The sequence below is a fragment of the Mastacembelus armatus genome, chromosome 16 (assembly GCF_900324485.2).
Source record: "Mastacembelus armatus chromosome 16, fMasArm1.2, whole genome shotgun sequence".
Classification (NCBI taxonomy): Eukaryota; Metazoa; Chordata; class Actinopteri; order Synbranchiformes; family Mastacembelidae; genus Mastacembelus; species Mastacembelus armatus.
Genome location: NC_046648.1, coordinates 487698 through 507040, shown reverse-complemented (window position 1 = coordinate 507040; position 19343 = coordinate 487698). Strand labels below are relative to the sequence as shown.

Here is a 19343-nt window from a genome sequence, read left to right as displayed (position 1 = left end):
AGAGGGAGAAACAAGGGCCTCAAACAGCTTGCAGCTGCCTGGCTCTCTGAGTAAACACTACACAGGACCTGCCCCTGATTTACTGCCTTTAATCACTGGTGGGAGGAGAGTGCCATGGGGTTTGGATGGAGGAAATAATATGAATCTGATCAAATAAATCAGCCCTAATGGGTTACGACACAGGCTGACTTTTATTAGCGGACTAGAGGAGGGATGGATGCTGGAAGGGTGCTGCACTGGGATGGATCTGGGATAGGGTCGTCCTCACATTAGGAAGCCCCAAGCTGAGTTAAGTTATGCCAGAATTACAGTTGAGGAATGGTGGTGAATGACTCCAGAGCAAATTAGCTCGAGTGTATGAATTCACCAAACATATTATTTGAATTCATTGGATGCAACTGTCTGAGGATAATGAAGATAGGCCTTCACTTTCAAGAAAAGTAAAAAGCATGGCAGAACATTCCCAACACCAGTGAATCAGAAAGACTTCTCATCCATGACTGTGTCATTACAAACTAAGTTGGCATCTGTCAGCACCACCTGACTAGTGCTGTAACTTCTGGCATATACAGGCCCTTTCACTTTCAATGATACTTCATCCTTGTCCCTCCTGATCTACTAATAGCTGACTAACATATTTAACATATTTTCTCTTAATCAACTTCTCTTCCTCTAATCCTTTACATGAGTCCTTCCTGTCTTCCATCATCAATCTCATCTCGCTCTCACTCATCCAGGTTTTCCATCCTCGCGTTTCCTTTCATAATCCCAATTCATTTTTCCCCACACCTTCATTCCTCTGATCCCATTTTGTCCAAGCTTCCATCCAAACATGATCTATCTTTTGCTTTTCTTGTGCAGACATGTTTTTATCCTCTTCCCCACCCAACTGTAGCCACGATTCTGATAGAAAACCTTTCACAACTGATGCATGTGTTCCCTCTCTCGCTTTCTCTTCCACCCTCCTGATCCTTCATTTCCTCTCCTATCCCTCTCTTCCTCTGCTCCATCCACCTCTGATCCCCCTTTTCCACACTTCCCTACACTGTGATCCCTGCACTCCCCAAAGCTGTGAGGCTTGTCCCTGTGGTGTGAGTTGCTTGTGCAGGAACCTGCATGTGTGGTGGCCCTGGGGCAGGGATGACACAGGCCCACTGGAATGAGAGGGAACAGAGTCTGGGCGTTCCTCTACAAACGCACTATTAAATCCACTGCAGTACACAATGAGCTCATCTTAATTCAGGTCAGATGTACATACAGCATTCTCCCTTTCCTTTTCTCTCATTCCTCTTTTGTGATTGATCACATTGTATACCTTTGTTTTCTGTAGTTTATTTACTCTTACGTTTTCTCTACCTGCTACTAGAACATTTCCCACTTTACACACAGCCTTTTTTGGCTTTATTAACTTGTGGAGAAGAGCAGTAGGACAGGGCCCCTCGGCCCCTCGGTCATTCTGTGGCCATTCTGTGGTCCTGCACTCAGGATGGACCTCCCTCCTTATCACCACTTTCTCAATGCAATTTAATCATAAACAATAGTGAAGGAAGTTTTCTTTAAATTGCTCATGAGGTCAAAATCTGTCCATGGAAACTGATAATTGTTTGCAGAGGTGTGGAGGCTTTCTCTGCTCTGGCGCTGGCAGAATGAATGGGTATGGAAATCAGTGCCCTTGTTTTGTCACATGACTGTGTAAAGGTGTCAATCTATAGAAATGTGACATGCAATGCATCCTAAAATCTCAACATGTGCAATACAATGGTAAATTAACTGTACTGGACCGGAATGTTCTGTATGTAAACAGCTGAGAGCTACTGGATCAGGATATAGCTATAGAGCACGCACAATTCAATTATTTATTTCAATTCATTTTCATTTAGTTATTTTAGAAAATGCATAAAACAATAAAGCAAATAAATAAGTAATAGATTAGCTTTGTCAAACCAATTCTTGGTTTGTCAGGTTTTAATATCTCACAAGATCTTTTATTCAGCAACCTGTAGCCTATCACCAAATTTTCTTGAGACAAGACCAGTAGTTTATAGGAAATATGTCACACTATACTTGAGTTCTATATGAAACCATGTTCTGATGTCTTGCAGGCCAACAACTATTTGTGATACTTCCCTTAACAGGCAAAAACAAGGACCACAACTAATCGCTTGGTCCAAGGTGTGAAAAATATTGTGCATTTAAAGCAGCATGGGAAACAAAACCACAAATTGACTTCCTTCAGGGTGTTGCACAGTAATGTGACAGCCGACATTTAGGTTTCACACAGTGTGCCAAGGGTGGGAGATCACTAACAAGACATATTTAAGTCGAGAGATAAACCTTCCACAAAAGAAAAGAAGACAGCACCAACGCCAAACCTTAGATGAGCATGATGGAATAGAAAAAACACGTTTCTGTCATACTTACACAATATATAGATATATATTATATATATATATATAAACCTGAAAAAAAATTATAAACCAAAACCACCTGACATAAGCAACCAGTGCAAGGAACTCACTCAGTTCAGGTGTTAGAGAAGGTGCTCTGGCATTCATGCACAGTGAACTTAAATACCATGTCATAAAAAAAAAAATTGATGATCAGATATTTTACTGCATCTTTATTATAATTACACCTCACTGCACATTCAGACAGACTGTGCTACAGCATGTGATGGAAACAACTGCACTGAATTCCTCTACTGAGCCAGAACAGAAGAATCTTCAATAATATTGATTTGTACCCACACCCACTTACCCCGATACAAATCTAAAGTTTGAGGTTTCCACAGAATGTTGTATCTCGCATGGTTAACTGGTAAAGTCTAACATATTTAACTCTGACACGACTCACTGCCAGATGTTTCTAACTAAAACGCAGAGAGCATTCATGTGTTGGACACAGCTTCCTTTTGTATGATAATGATAGCCAGGACATTAGGATCTGCTGGCTGTTTCTTGTGCCTGGTTTTAACGCTGGTTTGTGTCAGTGCAGCTCCTCAAACATCTTGGTTAAGGACTCAGAGCCGAAAGAGAGAGAGAAACAGAAAGAGAGCGAGAGGTCCTCAGGTTTCACAGCTGCAGGCCCAGCTCAATGCTAAAGTAAATGGACTTGAGGAAAGCCAATCCTAATTGATTCCAAGCCTCAAAGCTCTTTAGTAAACATTGTGGAGCAATGAAAATGACTTGTTATCCTAATTCATTGGATGCTCACACTGTGTGTTCAACACAACGGGGGAACAAACCGATGAAACAGATGGATGTGAGGTTGAAATGATTTTGTTTGATGATTTTAAATCATTCAGAGGTTTGTTCTCCACAAAACTCCATAAAGTGTGTCGAGACTAAAGTCTTGTTAGGTCTGCAGTCATCTCATACACAAACCTCATCACTCCTGACAGTGATACCTGTTTCCTATTGTTGTTCTGACTGTAAACATTTGTACAAAAAAGAATGTATGCTGTGCCAATAATTACCGCTCAGTTTCAACAGTTTTTCACAAAGGCAGATGGAAGGAGACTTCAGCTGAGGTGGCTTAATATCACAACAGGTTAATTGTAACAGGATAATCGTAGTGAACCACTGAGCTGATGTTCGGTCGGCTCTCTCACTGAACAAAGTGCAGCTAGCCTGTGAAGTGTGCTCAGTGTGTAGGAAGCTCCTGCAGAGAGACCACGTTCACACAGACTTTGGTTTGCCCGAATGGCTTCCTGTGGAAGCACTGCTTCTCAGTGGAGGGGTTTCCTCAACCCATTTCCCTGCTGATGTTAACATTTCCAGATCAGTTTTCTCCCGTGTGAATCTACTCATTCTATTCATGTGGTAGGACTGCACCATTCTGGTAAACAAAGCATGTCTCTGCACTTTCTGCACATAGAGGACCTGCTGTTTGTGGGGTGATACAGACTGTGTGTGCAGCTGAGACTGCTAACAGACTGCTAACAGGTAGCATACCAACTGTGGTTTTAGGTGATGTGTTTTTGTGTGTGTGCAAACACTAAAGGATGTGATGAGAAGTAACGTTGTGAGTCTAAGCTTTATCAAGGTGAGGGGTTTTTAATGACAGGTAAACTCAGGTGAATCAAGCAGTGTCTCTGTTACTGGCAGTGATTGCTGCTCTTCTAAAGGGATGAAATTCCACCTCTGTCCTCCACAAAGAGCCTGATAGGGTGTCAGTCAGGCTTAGTGATGGGCCTCCCATCCAATATTCACTAGCTCCCCAAGCTGTAAATCTAGCTAGGCCTGGTTTGTAGTAAGAAAACCCTGGCGTGGGTTGGTGCGTGGGGTTATGGAATACAAAATGTGTTACGCAGGGGATGTTTGTGATGATGACACTGATTGTGCTACTAAAAACAGACAAAGACAGACATAACCCTCCAGGAACTGGCCCTGATGCCTCACACAGCGTCAGTAGCTACATACGGTGAGCAGGAAAGGACCATCGGCTGATTATGACAGTGACTGAAAATAAAAAGTTTGTTGAACTATAGCTTGACCACTAAACACTGCAGGTATATAACAAAACAGCACGCCATACGCTTTGCTGTTAATATACTGGTGGCATCCACACTTTCTGATGTCTGTGCTTGTGGCCCTACAGTGAAATGAACTATTTCAGAGAATGAAATGCTAAACTCTTGTAAAAGCAGTGTCATGGCTGAGTCTTCAACAATGACCTCACCTTGTCCTCTGGGAGCCTCTTTAGCATGCTCTGCTGTCGGACAATACCGAACGAACAGCAAAACATACACACACTCCTCCAAATGTAACCAAACACTGTCATTACCTCGGAGACAACAGCGGGATGACAATCGGGACACAAAGGGACCGGGCTGAGCCTAAGGCTGTCGCTAGAACACGGGTGATGGGAGCGTATCCTCTCATCACTGCACCCGTCAGCGACCTGTCAGTGCGTCAGCAGTTCTTTACTCTGCCTCTACTCCATGATAACGGCATGGAACCTACATAACTAATGAGATTTTATTTCCTCTCTTCCTGCTCCAAGTCCAGTAAAACCTACATTACTTATGACTGTTACTTAATTTGATCTCGCCATTGTTTTTGCTAGATTTTCTGACTGTGTTGCCTACTCACCCTATCTGTCGATTTGTGGATGGAGCCTGAGTGATGACGGAGCTGGACTGAGGAGAGGGCAGGGCCTGCTGGATCACTATGCTGGTATCGTGGTTTCCCATCCGTGAGTGCGACTGCTGGTGCTGGCCTTGGCCTGTCTGACCGTGCAGTGAGATGTTCTGCAGAAAGGAAGAAAGGTGAAAGGCACACAGGTACACAAGGTTAGGAACCTGTCAAGAGAGAACTATATTTGCAAGGAAGTTCATGCATTACAACTGTTTGGCCTTGGGCGCCATACACCCAGCTTGAATTGATAATGAGGAACTATGTAAACTATCACCTACAGGCTTTTCCTGAGTTGACATGGAGAAAATCAGAGTGTAATGAAGAACAGGTTTCTTATTGTTATTTACTCAGCAGGACAGTTTGTTTTTCCTAGCTGTGTTATATGTAATGGCAAATATAGCTCGTTATAAAATAACCCTGAACTGTAAGTAATACCATATCTCCAGGACAAATTCACATACGGTACTTTGGCATAAAACAAACAGCAAGTTAAAATAATTTGCACTGAGCTAAACGTGAAACAGCCACTGGTAATCAAATATACAAAGGAGAACACAGATATTCTCAAAATCTTAGACACACATCTACATCTCCCACTGTCTCATATACTCATATCGCCTGTATGTGACTGCGAATATTTTTTATTTATATTGACCGGCGGCTGTTTTATATTTCACTGCTTTCGTTCTTCATCCCTGCCTTTTGTGCTTTGCATTCCCAAAGAGTCTTGCACTGACTCGCCTCCTGCTGACTTAGCAGAGTCTCCTATCATAAACCACACAGGCTTGGAAGGCGAGACGTGGCTGACCAGAGCATAGACGAGCTCCAGAGCCAAACCGCCCAGACGACAGCTTAGCCTCAGCGTGCACTGCACATCTTCCCAGACATTAGATAAGCAGTATGTCTTGTGGTGATTTGACTAGTACACATGCTTCAGGGCAGAACAATAATGCATATATGATCACGTCTGTTGTCAAATGTCAAAGGTCTGCAACCCTTTCCACAGGCAAGAATGTCTGGCCAGGGCTTTTATTGCTACCACAAAAGTTGTCTCAGGGGTCTGTCTTTATGTCCAGGATGAAATAGGACTCCCTCCCTGAGAGATGGCTGGAGAGCTGTTTGAAGTTACAGGTGGAGAACCTGATCTCTTTTCTCCTCACTTGTTGTGGGTGACAAATCTCTACCTGCTGTCTGTTACCATCAACAAGACTGATGGGGCTCAGGGAGCACGGCGTCTGTATGTGCAGCACATGACTAGCCTTTGCATGAAGAGAAGGAAACATGTCAGAAACACACAAGCTGTGGTTGTTAGCGCTGCAAGCAAGTGATTTACATGCATATGTGGTTTGGGTGTTTTTGGGTGAAATCTATTAAACGTATGTATATCAGCTCGTAGTGTGTGGGCTGTTATTGGTAACATGACTGATGACCAGAAAACTGTTCCCAACGACCTAATCCCTGCGAGTGGCTGTAGCTTTGGGTTCACCAAAGGTTTTGGTTTTTGCATGAGGATTCCTGTTCCACACTGTGGTACCTGTTTACTGTCCTCTTCTTCTGGGGCCTTGCAAAATTCCTGGTCAATGGAGCAGTCCAGGTCACTGAACAATCCCACCTCTTCACAGTTCTTCAGGAAGCGTGTTGGTGTAGGAGTCTGGTCTGGAAACCCACAAACATTTTTTTTTCAACTTGCATACACCATGATTACTTTCAGCAACAAGACTACAGCAGCTTGGAACCTTTTCTTAACTTTAGGTAAAATATTCAGCATGTCAGACTGACGATCTGTCCAAAGTGTCCCCGCACCTCTCGCCTTTCCCCCACTGTCAGCTGGGATTGGATCCAGCCCTGCCGCAACCCTCTACAGGATAAGCAGCGGGTAATGGATGGATAATGGATGGATGGGCTATTAAACATAAATGTTACCATTTGATGTTCTGTGCCACGGTTAGCTTTAAGCTAATTTCTCTGCAGTCCATTGTCAGGTCACAGTTGAAACATACAATGACTGAACTGTACTCAACAAACACATAGTCCAAACTTATACCCAACATCACACACACACACACACACACACACACACACAAACCAGAATAACAAAAGAAAAGATATGAATATCACAAAATGTGACTATTTGTTATTCTCTCATTGTACAACTTTGCTGTCATGACTCTTTTCTATCCACATTCAGTTTCTTTATGTTTGTTTTGTATTTTCTGGCCTTGTTGATTCTGCATGATGTTAAAATGCTGCTGCTCATGTGGACTCGAGTCAGACCAGCAAACGCTTTAATGAACTTAATGGAGATAAGTCTAAAGTGTAAACCACGTTCGCTGTTAGTATTTGCAGTTTTTTAAAGAAAACACTGGTTTCATTAGGTCACAGAGAGAGAGAGACACCACCCTTGATAAAATACAGATCCCACCTACTGAGTGGGGGTCTCATTTGTTGAGCTCGCTCAGGCCGTGGTATTCAACTTGACATTGTGGGGGGTGCACACAGATCAGGTTTCAGACAGTGGAAGGTGATTTTAGGATCAGGCTTGTTTCAAAGGCTAAAAGCATACTTCATGGTTTGTTTATCCATTCCTGTTCCACCGGGGATTGACTCAAACTTTCATCAAGAACTTTGTACCCAAAATACATTTTTACCCCAAACATCCATTTTTCACATTTAAGAGGTGAAGAAAGTAATTCAAGCTATATTATGGAGTTGTCACTTACAATATTACCAGCAATGATTCTATCCTGAGTTCAAGTCGCAGTAAGAGAACTGGTCAGAGCTGTAACTCAGACAATAGGCTATGAAGACACCCAGCCTGGAAAATCCGATCCTGCTGTCCACTGAGTGTAAATAATAAAGAAGACACAATCCTGGCAGCGCGACTGGAGCAGTTCACACTGTCGTCTAGTGTAGCAAGGCCATTTCTAGAAATGGAGATATATACGTTTACATGGGCTGACACCCTTGGGTGCAGTACACAACCTATGAATCTGATGATTCTTTGAACAAATCAGCATCTACAAAATAGCTCCAGTCCATCTCCCAGTCCCTCTGTAGTAAGGTCTATGGAAACTGTGGTAATGGGGAGGGGCTTATTAGAAACATCACTCAGAGAAGAGATATATTTAGCTTCACTTATTTCTCCCGTCATAGTATCTCCATCCTGCTGCAGTCTGCATAGGCGGTATGCACCGCACAGTGCTGATTAGCGAGGTAACGTGCCATACGAGTTACATTACTGTAAACAACTGGTACAGACACGCCGTAAAGTTCTGATGACAGACAAGTGTGCCTGTGCGTGACTCACCAAGGCCCACACCTGCATATGAACTACAGTGTCCCTTATTAGGCGGTGTGTGTCTGCAGCCGTAACTCACCTGATAACATGTTGTCGTTCTTTATGGAGGGGAACTTGAGGGTCATCTCATGTTTGTGTCGATGTATCATCAGATGGTCCTCCGTGGGGAATCGCTGGTAATTTTTCAAAAAGCAGGTTTGCAAGAATTGTATGTGCAAAGACAAATGTGGCAAACAATCACACACGTGTTCACTGTTATCCTGATGTTAAATATAAGACGTGCAGCCTGACCGAGCACCGGCCGTGGTGTTGACTTCAAACAGCATTTATAGGTACTTCTACACCCACAGCATTAGTTACAGTTTGTGTTTCCCTCAGCTCCATCCTCTTCTGTTTCTCCCTTATGTGTGAGGCAGTAACCTGCTCCTTAGGCCTCCCAGTACACACCAGACACATACACACATGCAAACATACACTCTGTGTTGTTTAGTTTTAACTGGACACTCACCTGAGAACAGCCAGGGGCGTTGCACACAAACGGCCTTTCCTGGTCTGAGTTCATTACTCTGGCCAACTTCTCATAAAACTACACAAAAAAACACAATAGGAGAGAGAGAGGAGAGGAAGCGAATGACTCGGGTTTCCCCACATCCAAGAGGGAAAACACACTCACTGTGTCACGCTACACATAAAACTGCCATTGCACCTGCAAAAGTTGTGTGGTTATTTTCAGCAATGAAAACGACATCAAGACTGGGACCTTGCAAACTTCTGCAAAACTTTCATGGCCCAAGAAAACATTTAAACATTCACCGTAGTTAAACATATAAATATTTAACATGTTTTTATTGCACATAATCATACAGACTATTAGGTGTTCTAAATAAAGCCATGGACACAAATAATATCTTACTATAGCACAATAAATCCTGTGCTACAGCTAATTACAGCTGCACTAATTCAACATTCATCTCTGCAGGTGTGCAGTTAATATCTAGTGATGAGATTCCACTTGGATACGGCTGAGAACAATGAAATGAGAAACCATGTTTGCAATTTCCAACAAAACAAGAATCATGTTGCAAACAGTTGTGACACGGTGATTTCAGATGTTTGTTTTCACCACAAAGTGACAGAATCTGGTTTGGCACATATGGCAGTAATCTGACAACAATTACTCTCAGTCAATAATGGAAAAAACCCATTTGCACAAACTTACCAATCCAGTGCGACTAAATAAATCTCAAATCAAAGGCTCTTACATTTTATCAAATTGTTTGAAAGTTGGCATGGTACGGTATTTTCAAGTTGCGGCTGTGGTAGAATCTAAATGTTTAATTTTAGGTTATTCGGGCGGTATATGCTTCACAGCGACAGCTGGAAGAGGAAGTGGTGACAGAGCAGCACTACTTTAGAAATGCACGTTACTTTTAAAGTTTACACATAATAGGACAATACATCTGGTCACCTGCACCTAGTGCCAGATGTGTGCTTTAGTACTAACAGCCCAGCACACTCAAGCCATTGCCCTGTATCAGGTTATATGTGCAGTTGCTTCAGTTAGTTGTAGATGCATTAATAATTAAAGGGAAAGAGAGGACAAACTTTCCCAGGAAAGAGGAGTGCCTCGTACTTGTGCTCTGTTGAAAAACCATAAAACTGAACCACCGGCACATAAAAATGAAATGCCTACAAATTCTGTAAATATTATCCTGGCTCTCCGTTTACTTACGGAAACAAAATCGTACACAACAACACAAAGAAAGCATTCTGCATTCAGCTAAAAATATACTAAAAACAACCAAGAGCATGAAAGCTCTCAAGTACCGAAAGCCGGCGCTGAGAGCTTGGTCAGACTCCTCGCTAATTTATTTGTCAAACAATGATTTCCTGATTAAAGTCATTTTCATAATTATATATCGCATTTTATTGAATTTAAAAACTGGTGTTAGCTTTGCTTATTTATTTAAATGGGAAAAGGGGATTTGTAGAGAAGAAGATTTGCCAATACTTGTACCTTATAAAGTCCAGACAGGACTTTGTCTCTAACTTCACATTTGGCTCCACAGAGCGTCTCTGATTTGAAAGTCTTATCGGTCCAGTGCAAAGTGTGAAATAGCATCATCACTGACAAACAATAACAAACAAATCCTGATGCTTTCACCACAAACTCCCAGCACTTTGTGACAGATGTTTCCACAGATGTTAAGCCAGTATGACAGGTGTTCAGCTAGTCTTTATTGATCACACGGTCCATCTTCAGTCTCAATCCACTGTTCAATCAGCAGGAAGACTGTTAACACTTACATGTTTGACCTGCAAACCTTAGGCCTACAGGAGGGCCCCGGTTGGCCCTAATGAGTTTGAACCAAAGGGCTGAGTTACAGTCGTCAACACTCGTTTTGCAGTGCACTAAGTCCGTTTTGGTGCCTGGAGGAGGACAACAACACATTGACCTTCTATTTTATCATAGAAATAAAGCTAAATGAAGCAGCTCTGTCTGTTTCAGGCGTGCAGCACTGGTCCGATCACATCATAACAAACCACTGAAAAGGATTTGCTGAGAGACCAAAAAGGTAATCATGAGTGTTTGGACTGTGCTTTGTTTATTGTGTGTGTTCTTGGTGATGACTGGAACATGTACAGTATTACATCAGCGCGCTGCATCATGTAGATCTCATTTACTGGACACACACGACACAAAGTCCAGCACTTCTTTATCTGCCAATCTCATCAGTTCACAACAACTGCAACCCATCCGAAACCCAAGTCCGTGCCACGTCAGTTGTCGAGCACCGTCACACGCTGAGTACACATGTGTCTTTTTCATGGTTACAGACTATTTCCTCAAGCACAGTCAAAACACTCAAATATTGTGCTTTGCTAAGCAGTGCTGTTTTCCTAACAAGCTGTACTTCATGACTGAGCCTGCAGAACAGGGTCTGGACAGGGTCTTTCTGTCAGAGCGCAATGAGCACTGCTCTCGCTTTCTGTCACCAGTTCACTCCGTCTCCGCAACAGGGCCCCTAAAAACTCACCTGGTCTCCTTTGACATAACACACATGACTAACCCTCAACCCGACCCAGACCAGGAACAGGGGCGAGCATTTGGACTAGTGCTTGGACAAGCCTACAGACATTTAATGCCACAGTTTGATGTCAAATGAAGTTATGTGGATTTCTCTACTGTTTGTATGTGAGACCTGTTGCCACAGTGTTTTGGGACTTTCTTCTTGGCCTCGTCTGCTGCTATGAATCACTTTTTATTTAAATGTGAAACTTTACAATTACTCACAAAAACTGGTGTTAGTTTTAACTTCTGCTTCCCTGTTCCTTCCTAAAATGGGACACATTTACCAGGAAATTCAAACCATATGAAGCCAAAAAAAAAAAATTAAACCATTAATTCTGTGAATGCCTCCGTGAATTAATAGATTTCACACTTCAAATTATCAGTGCTCAACGCCCTTCCCTTGGAAAGGCCACTTAGCTCCATATAGATGTTTTAGTTTAGCAGAGGAAATTTGGTTACACTTTACATTAACTATATCCTGATGTGTGCGAGGGGAAGGATTAGGGTCTGGCATTTGATTTCAAGAGGAGCTGGACAGGAATACTCCAGGTAGACCCCATATTAGAATTTAAACAATATGTTGAGTGGGGGTGCAAAGGCATATGGGGTTAAAGCAAACGCAAACATGCAATTCAAATCTTTGGCTTGCCGCAGCCTGGGCCTTTGACACTTCGGGTTCGAGGCCGGATGGTGGCGATCCCCGAGGCAGGGCCCTCGTGAACTCTGTGACACAAAGGCCACTGTGATGTGATTAGCTGTGTACATGTCTCTACAACATGTAAAATACATGCAACAACTTTTAGAGGTGAAATGAGGCGTCTGTGGCCAAACTGGTGGTACGATTCCTGTCATTTGACCACGTCCAACATTCGTACAATCACTACCAGAGCAAAGTTTCACTTGGAGCACATGCACAACCAGCAACAAATATGCTCAGTGCAGATCAGATTTCATTGCAATGAGCCTCTGGACTGTAATCAAGCTGAACACAAAATAGGGGAATAACTGTACCTGCATCAGCTGAATAATAAGTTTTACTGACAGTTCGTTGTATTTACAGTGTTTGCTTTTCTTGTGATTATCCACTTAGGAAGATCATCAGGCAAAGTTAGAGTTTGATACAAATGAAGTGGTGACCTGGTTAATTATTTCTAAGGAGACATTCAAGTTGTTTGACCTTTTTAAAAGCTAAATTAAAACATCTTTGTAGGACTTCCTGCAGCAACATAGTTTAAGCTATTTCAAACTGTTTTCATGAAAACACAAATTAGTGCTACTGGATTTGGTTTGTGTTGTTACCTTCATACAAGGAGCCTGTAAGTTCATCTTTTAAAAGCATTTAAAAAATAAAAGTCCATCTTAGTCTGTATTAAACTGACATCGCACTAAAAAGCCTCATGAGGTCTTATTAACACTTCATTTAAATAAACACCCTAAAACAGCAGCGTGCATGAGAGTCAATAGGTGCTTATTGATAAACGATACGTGCTTATCGATAATGTTGACACAGGAAAGTACTGATCAGATGATTTTTGAAACTCATCTTGAACAAATGCAGAATGACGTCATGGCCGTCGGAAGAAAAAGGGACATAAATTTCACTCTTTTCTTTGGAAATGACATGACAGCAAAACCACCGAGCTATCACATGCACGCGCGCGCGCACGCGCGCACACACACACACACACACACACACACACACACACACACACACACACACACACACACACACAGGACACCGGCTCTGCGTATCCCGAGATGGGACAGGCATGACAATAATGCAGGGATCCAGCTTTGGTGTCCGGCAGCAAAGGACCCACGGAGTCGGACCACACGACGTGAAGCCTTTGCAGTCACGCACTGGCTTCGCTCGTTCTGCGGTGAATCCCGCAGATTTGTCCCGCTGCAGCCGGACGCACCGAGCGGCTGCGGCGACACTTGACTCCGCGTTCAACTTCGACAACAATCAACAGGCCAGAGCTCGAACAGAAACAACGACGCACTGTCTCCGCTGCAGACACACAACTACACGGAAAAGCGCTTTGAGCAGCACCGCTGGGGCGAACGACCAAACAGGCTGTTGCATGAAAAAGGAGCAAAAAAGTAAGAAGGGAAAACGGAGAGAAACCCACAGAGACGCGTGCACGGCGCCCTGCGTGCGGGTAGAAGCTTTGCCACTTACCAAACAGGTGTAGACAACGCTGAAGCAGTCTCGCAGAAGAAACCACGTTGGACTGAGGAAAGATTACAATACGATCTATTTAGAGAAGCATAACGTCACCCATGGGTGACGTCACGTGGGATTCCTGAACTTCTAAATCATTGCGGTCCGCTTGGAGGCGGCGCGAGCAGGGCGGGGTTTGCGAATACACACCCAGAGAGAGGCGTGGGTGGGTGCCGCTGGACCTGGGGTGGGTGGGGTGGGTGCCGCCGGACCTGGGGTGGGCGGGGTGGGTGCCGTTGTACCTGGGGTGGGCGGGATGCAGAGCTGGATGCAATTAAGCGCAACGCAATGCCTGCGCTATACGCGCTGACTCCAGAAACAGTGTCCACAGTAACTGGCCTGAAATAGCAGATAACAGCAGTAAATCATTTTAGCGTTTTAACCTGCAGACTGACTATAAATGACTGAGCAGCTGCTAAGAGCTAACGTGCTGAATGCATCCATAGCTCTGACTCAGAAATATAGTAACTCAGGCCAACTGTGCAAAATGAAATGATTTAATGACACATTTCATCACTGGAGACACAGCATTAAGTCCATTGTACCAGACTTCATGTAGCACAGTGGAAACATTACAGTAGCTCACCCCTACCAATAAAAAAGTCTCTTCGTTTCAATAATGAATGAAGTTTCACTCTCAGCCAAACAGAAAACTCATCTTTCAAGTTTTTACTGCAGACCATTATCCTGCCACAGCAGGGAAACTTCACCTGTTCCCAATAACAGTCATCATGGCTTTGCTTAGTCCAACACCATATGATAACAGGACCACGACAAACAGAGTTCAGCAATGATTCATTTCATTATTTAGGCTTTTTCCACCTCAGGATGTGTTTCATGAGAAGGTCTGTTGGATTAAACCGACAGAGAAACAAGCACCGATGCCAGAGGGAGGTTCCATGAAACGTTTGTTGTTCATGGCCTCAGGGTGCTCTATGCTGTGTTCTGCCATAATGGCTCCCTAATGTGTCCACAGGTGCTTCACTATTATGCAGCATTATACAGTATTAACCTTCCACTAGGCCCCAAGGCAGAAAATAGCTTAAACCCCCATTCTCCAGTGTTTAGGATGGCAAAGTGCATACTGAGTCCCTGTCTGGGAATGTGATCAACTTAATCTAGAAATATACAACCTGTGAGCACAAAACTGAAATAACAAAGGTCTTAAAACTACTTTCATCCACAGACACCTATTTATGACGGGACCCACTCATCAGTTCATTTGTTCATTCCAGTTACATTTATACAAACTACTTTCCATGTAGGGCGGCACGGTGACTTAGTGGTTAGCACTGTTGCCTCACATCAAGAAGGTTCCTGGTTTGAAACCCATCAGGGGCCTTTCTGTGTGGAGTTTGCATGTTCTCCCTGTGCTTGTGTGGGTTTTCTCCAGGTACTCTGGTTTCCTCCCACAGTCCAAAAACATGTATGTCAGGTTGATTGGTGACTCTAAATTGCCCATAGGAGTGAGTGTGAGTGTGTGAGGTTGTTTGTCTCTATGTGGCCCTGTGATGGACTGGGGACCTGTCCAGGGTGGACCCCTGCCTTTCACCCAGAGAGAGCTGGGATAGGCTCCAGCTGATCCCTGGGACCCTGGTTAGGACTAAGAGGGTACAGATGATGGATGGATGGATTTTCCATCCATCCATCATCTATACCCCCCCTCAACTACTTTCTTTCTTTAAAAATAGCATCGCAGCCTGGAAGACTTTACATGGTTCCCCTTACAAATGACTAGAACACACAAACCACATACAGTAGTTGTTCCACACTGCCTTATCTGCAAAGTGTGCCCTGGCTGCAGCACATTAGACATTCAGACAGATTCTGAGTGCAAAGCATTTATGCAGGTGTGACCTGCTGGTGCCAACTGGCTGTGATTTCTTGGGCCACAGACACTGGTAGCGAAGCCACGCTCGGCTCCAAGGATTAATGGCTCCTCACACATTGAGAAATGTTTACCACTCCAGCAGAAGCACTAAGAGCTCTGTCACAGAAACAATAACGCAGTCTGAAAAGCCCTCATAACTCAGAGCTTTTCCGCCTCTGTCTTTTAACCAGAGCTTTAATCAACGTTTATGACAGCCTTTTGTCTCTTTATTGCCAATATATTTCCCAACCAATCCAAACATTATGCTCCCAGAGGATCAGACTATTAAGGCTGGAAAGAGCCGATACAGTTTAGGTCAGTGACCCACACTAAAGCTGATTTGATCTATATTATACTAAGCCTTTTATTATTGTGCCTTTGGGCAATGCTTTTTAGTGAGACCACCTGGGATTAGCACATCTGAAGATGCTATATTCAGGTTCAAAAGGTGAAGGAGGCTAAATGACAAATGTATCAGACTGGTTTTCAGTTTCTACAGAAAATTTAAGACATTTACTCTTTACAACAATCAGAGATGGAAAGTAGATGTCAAACAGATGTACCGCTACTGTCCTACTCGTTTCAACCAACAGGTATGGAAACACTGGCCTCTCTGGTTCCCTGTATTAACATAAGACCACATCAACAAGAAAACCGAAAGGATCATTTAAACTAAACGCACAGTCAGTTTAAATGATGCATCCAGTGGTTAAGATTCATTGCAAATATGGGTATATTTACAGTTTTAGTACATATAAGAGACTAATCACAGTGGCTAACCATGTGTTTGTTCAAACAAAGGCTGAAGTTCAAGTTAAATTCGAATATTTCTATATTTAATTCCTCTAAATGTCAAAGTTTCCAGTGTAAAAACGTCTAATCAGTGAGATAAAAAGAGCATATGCTCAACATTTCTGCAGCTCTGTAAACAATAAAACTACCTCCCTAGTTTAACCACACAGGATTTGTGTTATCCTCTCATCTTATGAATTCACTTTCTCCAGATTGTTCTTCTCAAAAATAATGGTCAGCTGACTAAAAGTAAGGAATATTACTGGAATGGAGGAACTTGGCTCCTGGGACACCAGCCATCAGCACTGTAGCGTAACTGAGAGCCTAATTCAACAAAACATATGTGCTAGGAGGTTCCCAGTAGATAACCCCAGTGACATTCACACACTCAAACACTCTACCCTGTAACGGTCACATTAGGTGGCTGCTGAATGGTGTGTGTGTGTGATGGCTCTTCAGATTTATAGCAGTGCAGGATAATGGCCTCTGTGTTCAGAATCTGTTGGTAAGTAAATCCCTTTCTAACATCTGAACATTGGCTCATGTTTGTCATCAAACTGAATTACTGAATTACTGAGCCTGTTTGTCAAAGCTAAAATTTATAAACATCATCTGGCTGAGTTTTGTCAAATGGATTGTGATGTAATTACCATCGTGTTAGTACTTCCTTTATCATTCTCCTTGGCTGGCAAAAGCTTCTGTATTGTTATAGTCTTACAAAATAATAACTCGTCTTGGACACATGACACCTGCTAACTTACAGTGGGCTGGAATAAGTCTCACTCCATGTGAAACTGTAAAAGCCAAAATGATTGAGAGGCCTCTCTGTAGTATGTCTGAGTGCATTGTGGGAGTTTAAGTATCTAACAATGAACAACCATTGCTGGTCAGCACAAACATGTTGGGTTGTTCACTTATCAGCAGACGTGACGTCTCCTGCAGATGTTTCTGCCCTGAGGTTAGACATCCTATTCAGTAAATCACAGAAAAGCTCAAACCATCTACTTTTATGAGCTGCAACAAACTGAATCATAATGATTAGCGGCATCTATGATCAGTAAGTGCAACCATCGGTAAATAACCAAGGAGAGGCAACTTTCTCAAACAAGGCACCGTGCATGACGTCATGCTGCCAAAGTAAAGTTCACAGTGTTTTCAAGCATAAATGTGGTGCTTGAGCTTAGTGATGACCCATTACAGCATCACCAGGCACAAACTCAAAGTTCCTGCTGTGCCAACAAATACAAACAACACACCGAGGGGAGAAAATTAAAGTTACTAAAGCTTAATATTGTAATTTTGCAAATCAAACTGTGTTCCTGCCCAGACAATCTGCAGCTCTATATTTCTATGGGTGCAAGTAAGATTAACATCATGTTCTACTGTGCATCCCAGTGACAAGACTCATGTGCATTGTCTGTTTGTGCCTCACAAGTGATTGCGTCACTGAAAACAGAAAAAATAAAATTGTCAGATTTTGTGTATAATGAAACTAAATATTTTATATTCATTGCTATTTTTGGTAATTGGAATAGAATTTGCACACACGAGTTATTTACTTTTGCTGACCCTAAAATCTAAAAATCTATCATCTATAATCCTATAATCCATAGGATTATATGTGAGTGCATCTAGTATATATATGGGTTAGGGTTAGGGTTAATGGCAGCAATGTCCTAGTGTATCTCTGTTTCTCTAAATGGCTGCAAGGATCGAGTCACCTTGTACCAGCTGCACATCCTGATGATGTAGGAACAACAGCTGGCAGAAGAAACAAAACACTTTTGATACTGCACTTTTTGAGTTCTGGTTATCTTCAGATATGCAACAACAGGTTTGGGGTAATGATAAGAGAGCATTAAATTAGTGAAGACAAACAACAAACAAGACTTACTTTCATTGGCTGACTAACACTGCCCCACTGTGGCCACAACAGATCTTACTCTACTTGTTGATCCATGGGGGCCACGCAACCTATCACTCACATTCATAACACAAACGAATTACTGATATTAATTTATCGATGGATTAATTCAGTATTAAGTGCATACAAAATCTAAAAGTCTAATGAAAGAGGGCCTCCATTCTGCCAAATGTAATAACTGCACGAATACTGCAAAAACTAAAACAAATAGCAAAATCAAACAAAAATAACATTACAATATTAATGTTAACATATAAACTATATTCTATCTTTTATCATCAAAGTTGTTTGTCAAAGCATCTTAATATGGTTAAGGGCTTGTTAAAAGCTTGATTAGATAATAATTAAAATGAAGTGATTCCTATTATGACTGTTACATTAATCATATCAACGACTCCTATAGCACAAAGCTTCTTAGTATTTACTGTTTACAGCTTCTCGAGCTGTGCACAAGCGCCTCACATCTACGTTTGCTTCATTATTAGAAACTGGGAAGTTTGGTTTAACAACACTGTTGTTTCTAGTGAAAGAAAAATAATAACAAGGATCAATAAATGCAGTGTAACTGTAACTAATTATTCAATAATAAGGATCAATAAATGCAGTGTAACTGTAACTAATTATTCAATAATAAGGATCAATAAATGCAGTGTAACTATAACTAATTATTCACTAATAAGGATCAATAAATGCAGTGTAACTGTAACTAATTATTCAATAATAAGGATCAATAAATGCAGTGTAACTGTAACTAATTATTAACTAATAAGGATCAATAAATGCAGTGTAACTGTAACTAATTATTCAATAATAAGGATCAATAAATGCAGTGTAACTGTAACTAATTATTCAATAATAAGGATCAATAAATGCAGTGTAACTGTAACTAATTATTAACTAATAAGGATCAATAAATGCAGTGTAACTGTAACTAATTATTAACTAATAAGGATCAATAAATGCAGTGTAACTGTAACTAATTATTCAATAATAAGGATCAATAAATGCAGTGTAACTGTAACTA

General features: G+C 42.1%; 1 protein-coding gene across 5 annotated transcripts in view; it reads right to left on the bottom strand.

Moving 5' to 3' along the window:
* Nucleotides 1–13821, bottom strand: part of creb5b (cAMP responsive element binding protein 5b) — a 35474-nt gene extending 21653 nt beyond the window's left edge. For 4 of the 5 annotated variants that reach the window (XR_003294826.1, XM_026293036.1, XM_026293038.1 and 1 more), the window contains exons 1-5: nucleotides 13692–13821; nucleotides 8945–9022; nucleotides 8516–8609; nucleotides 6673–6794; nucleotides 5094–5251 (exon numbers count right to left, since the gene is read on the bottom strand). Coding sequence is in view for 4 of the 5 variants with exons in the window: in XM_026293036.1 (XP_026148821.1) it covers nucleotides 5094–5251; nucleotides 6673–6794; nucleotides 8516–8609; nucleotides 8945–8998 (428 nt within the window). In the remaining variant the exon portion in view is untranslated. Of the gene's footprint in view, nucleotides 1–5093; nucleotides 5252–6672; nucleotides 6795–7858; nucleotides 8462–8515; nucleotides 8610–8944; nucleotides 9023–13691 lie in introns of those variants that run through there. The other variant, XM_026293039.1, reaches the window with a different exon arrangement.
* Nucleotides 13822–19343: the final 5522 nt, after the last annotated feature.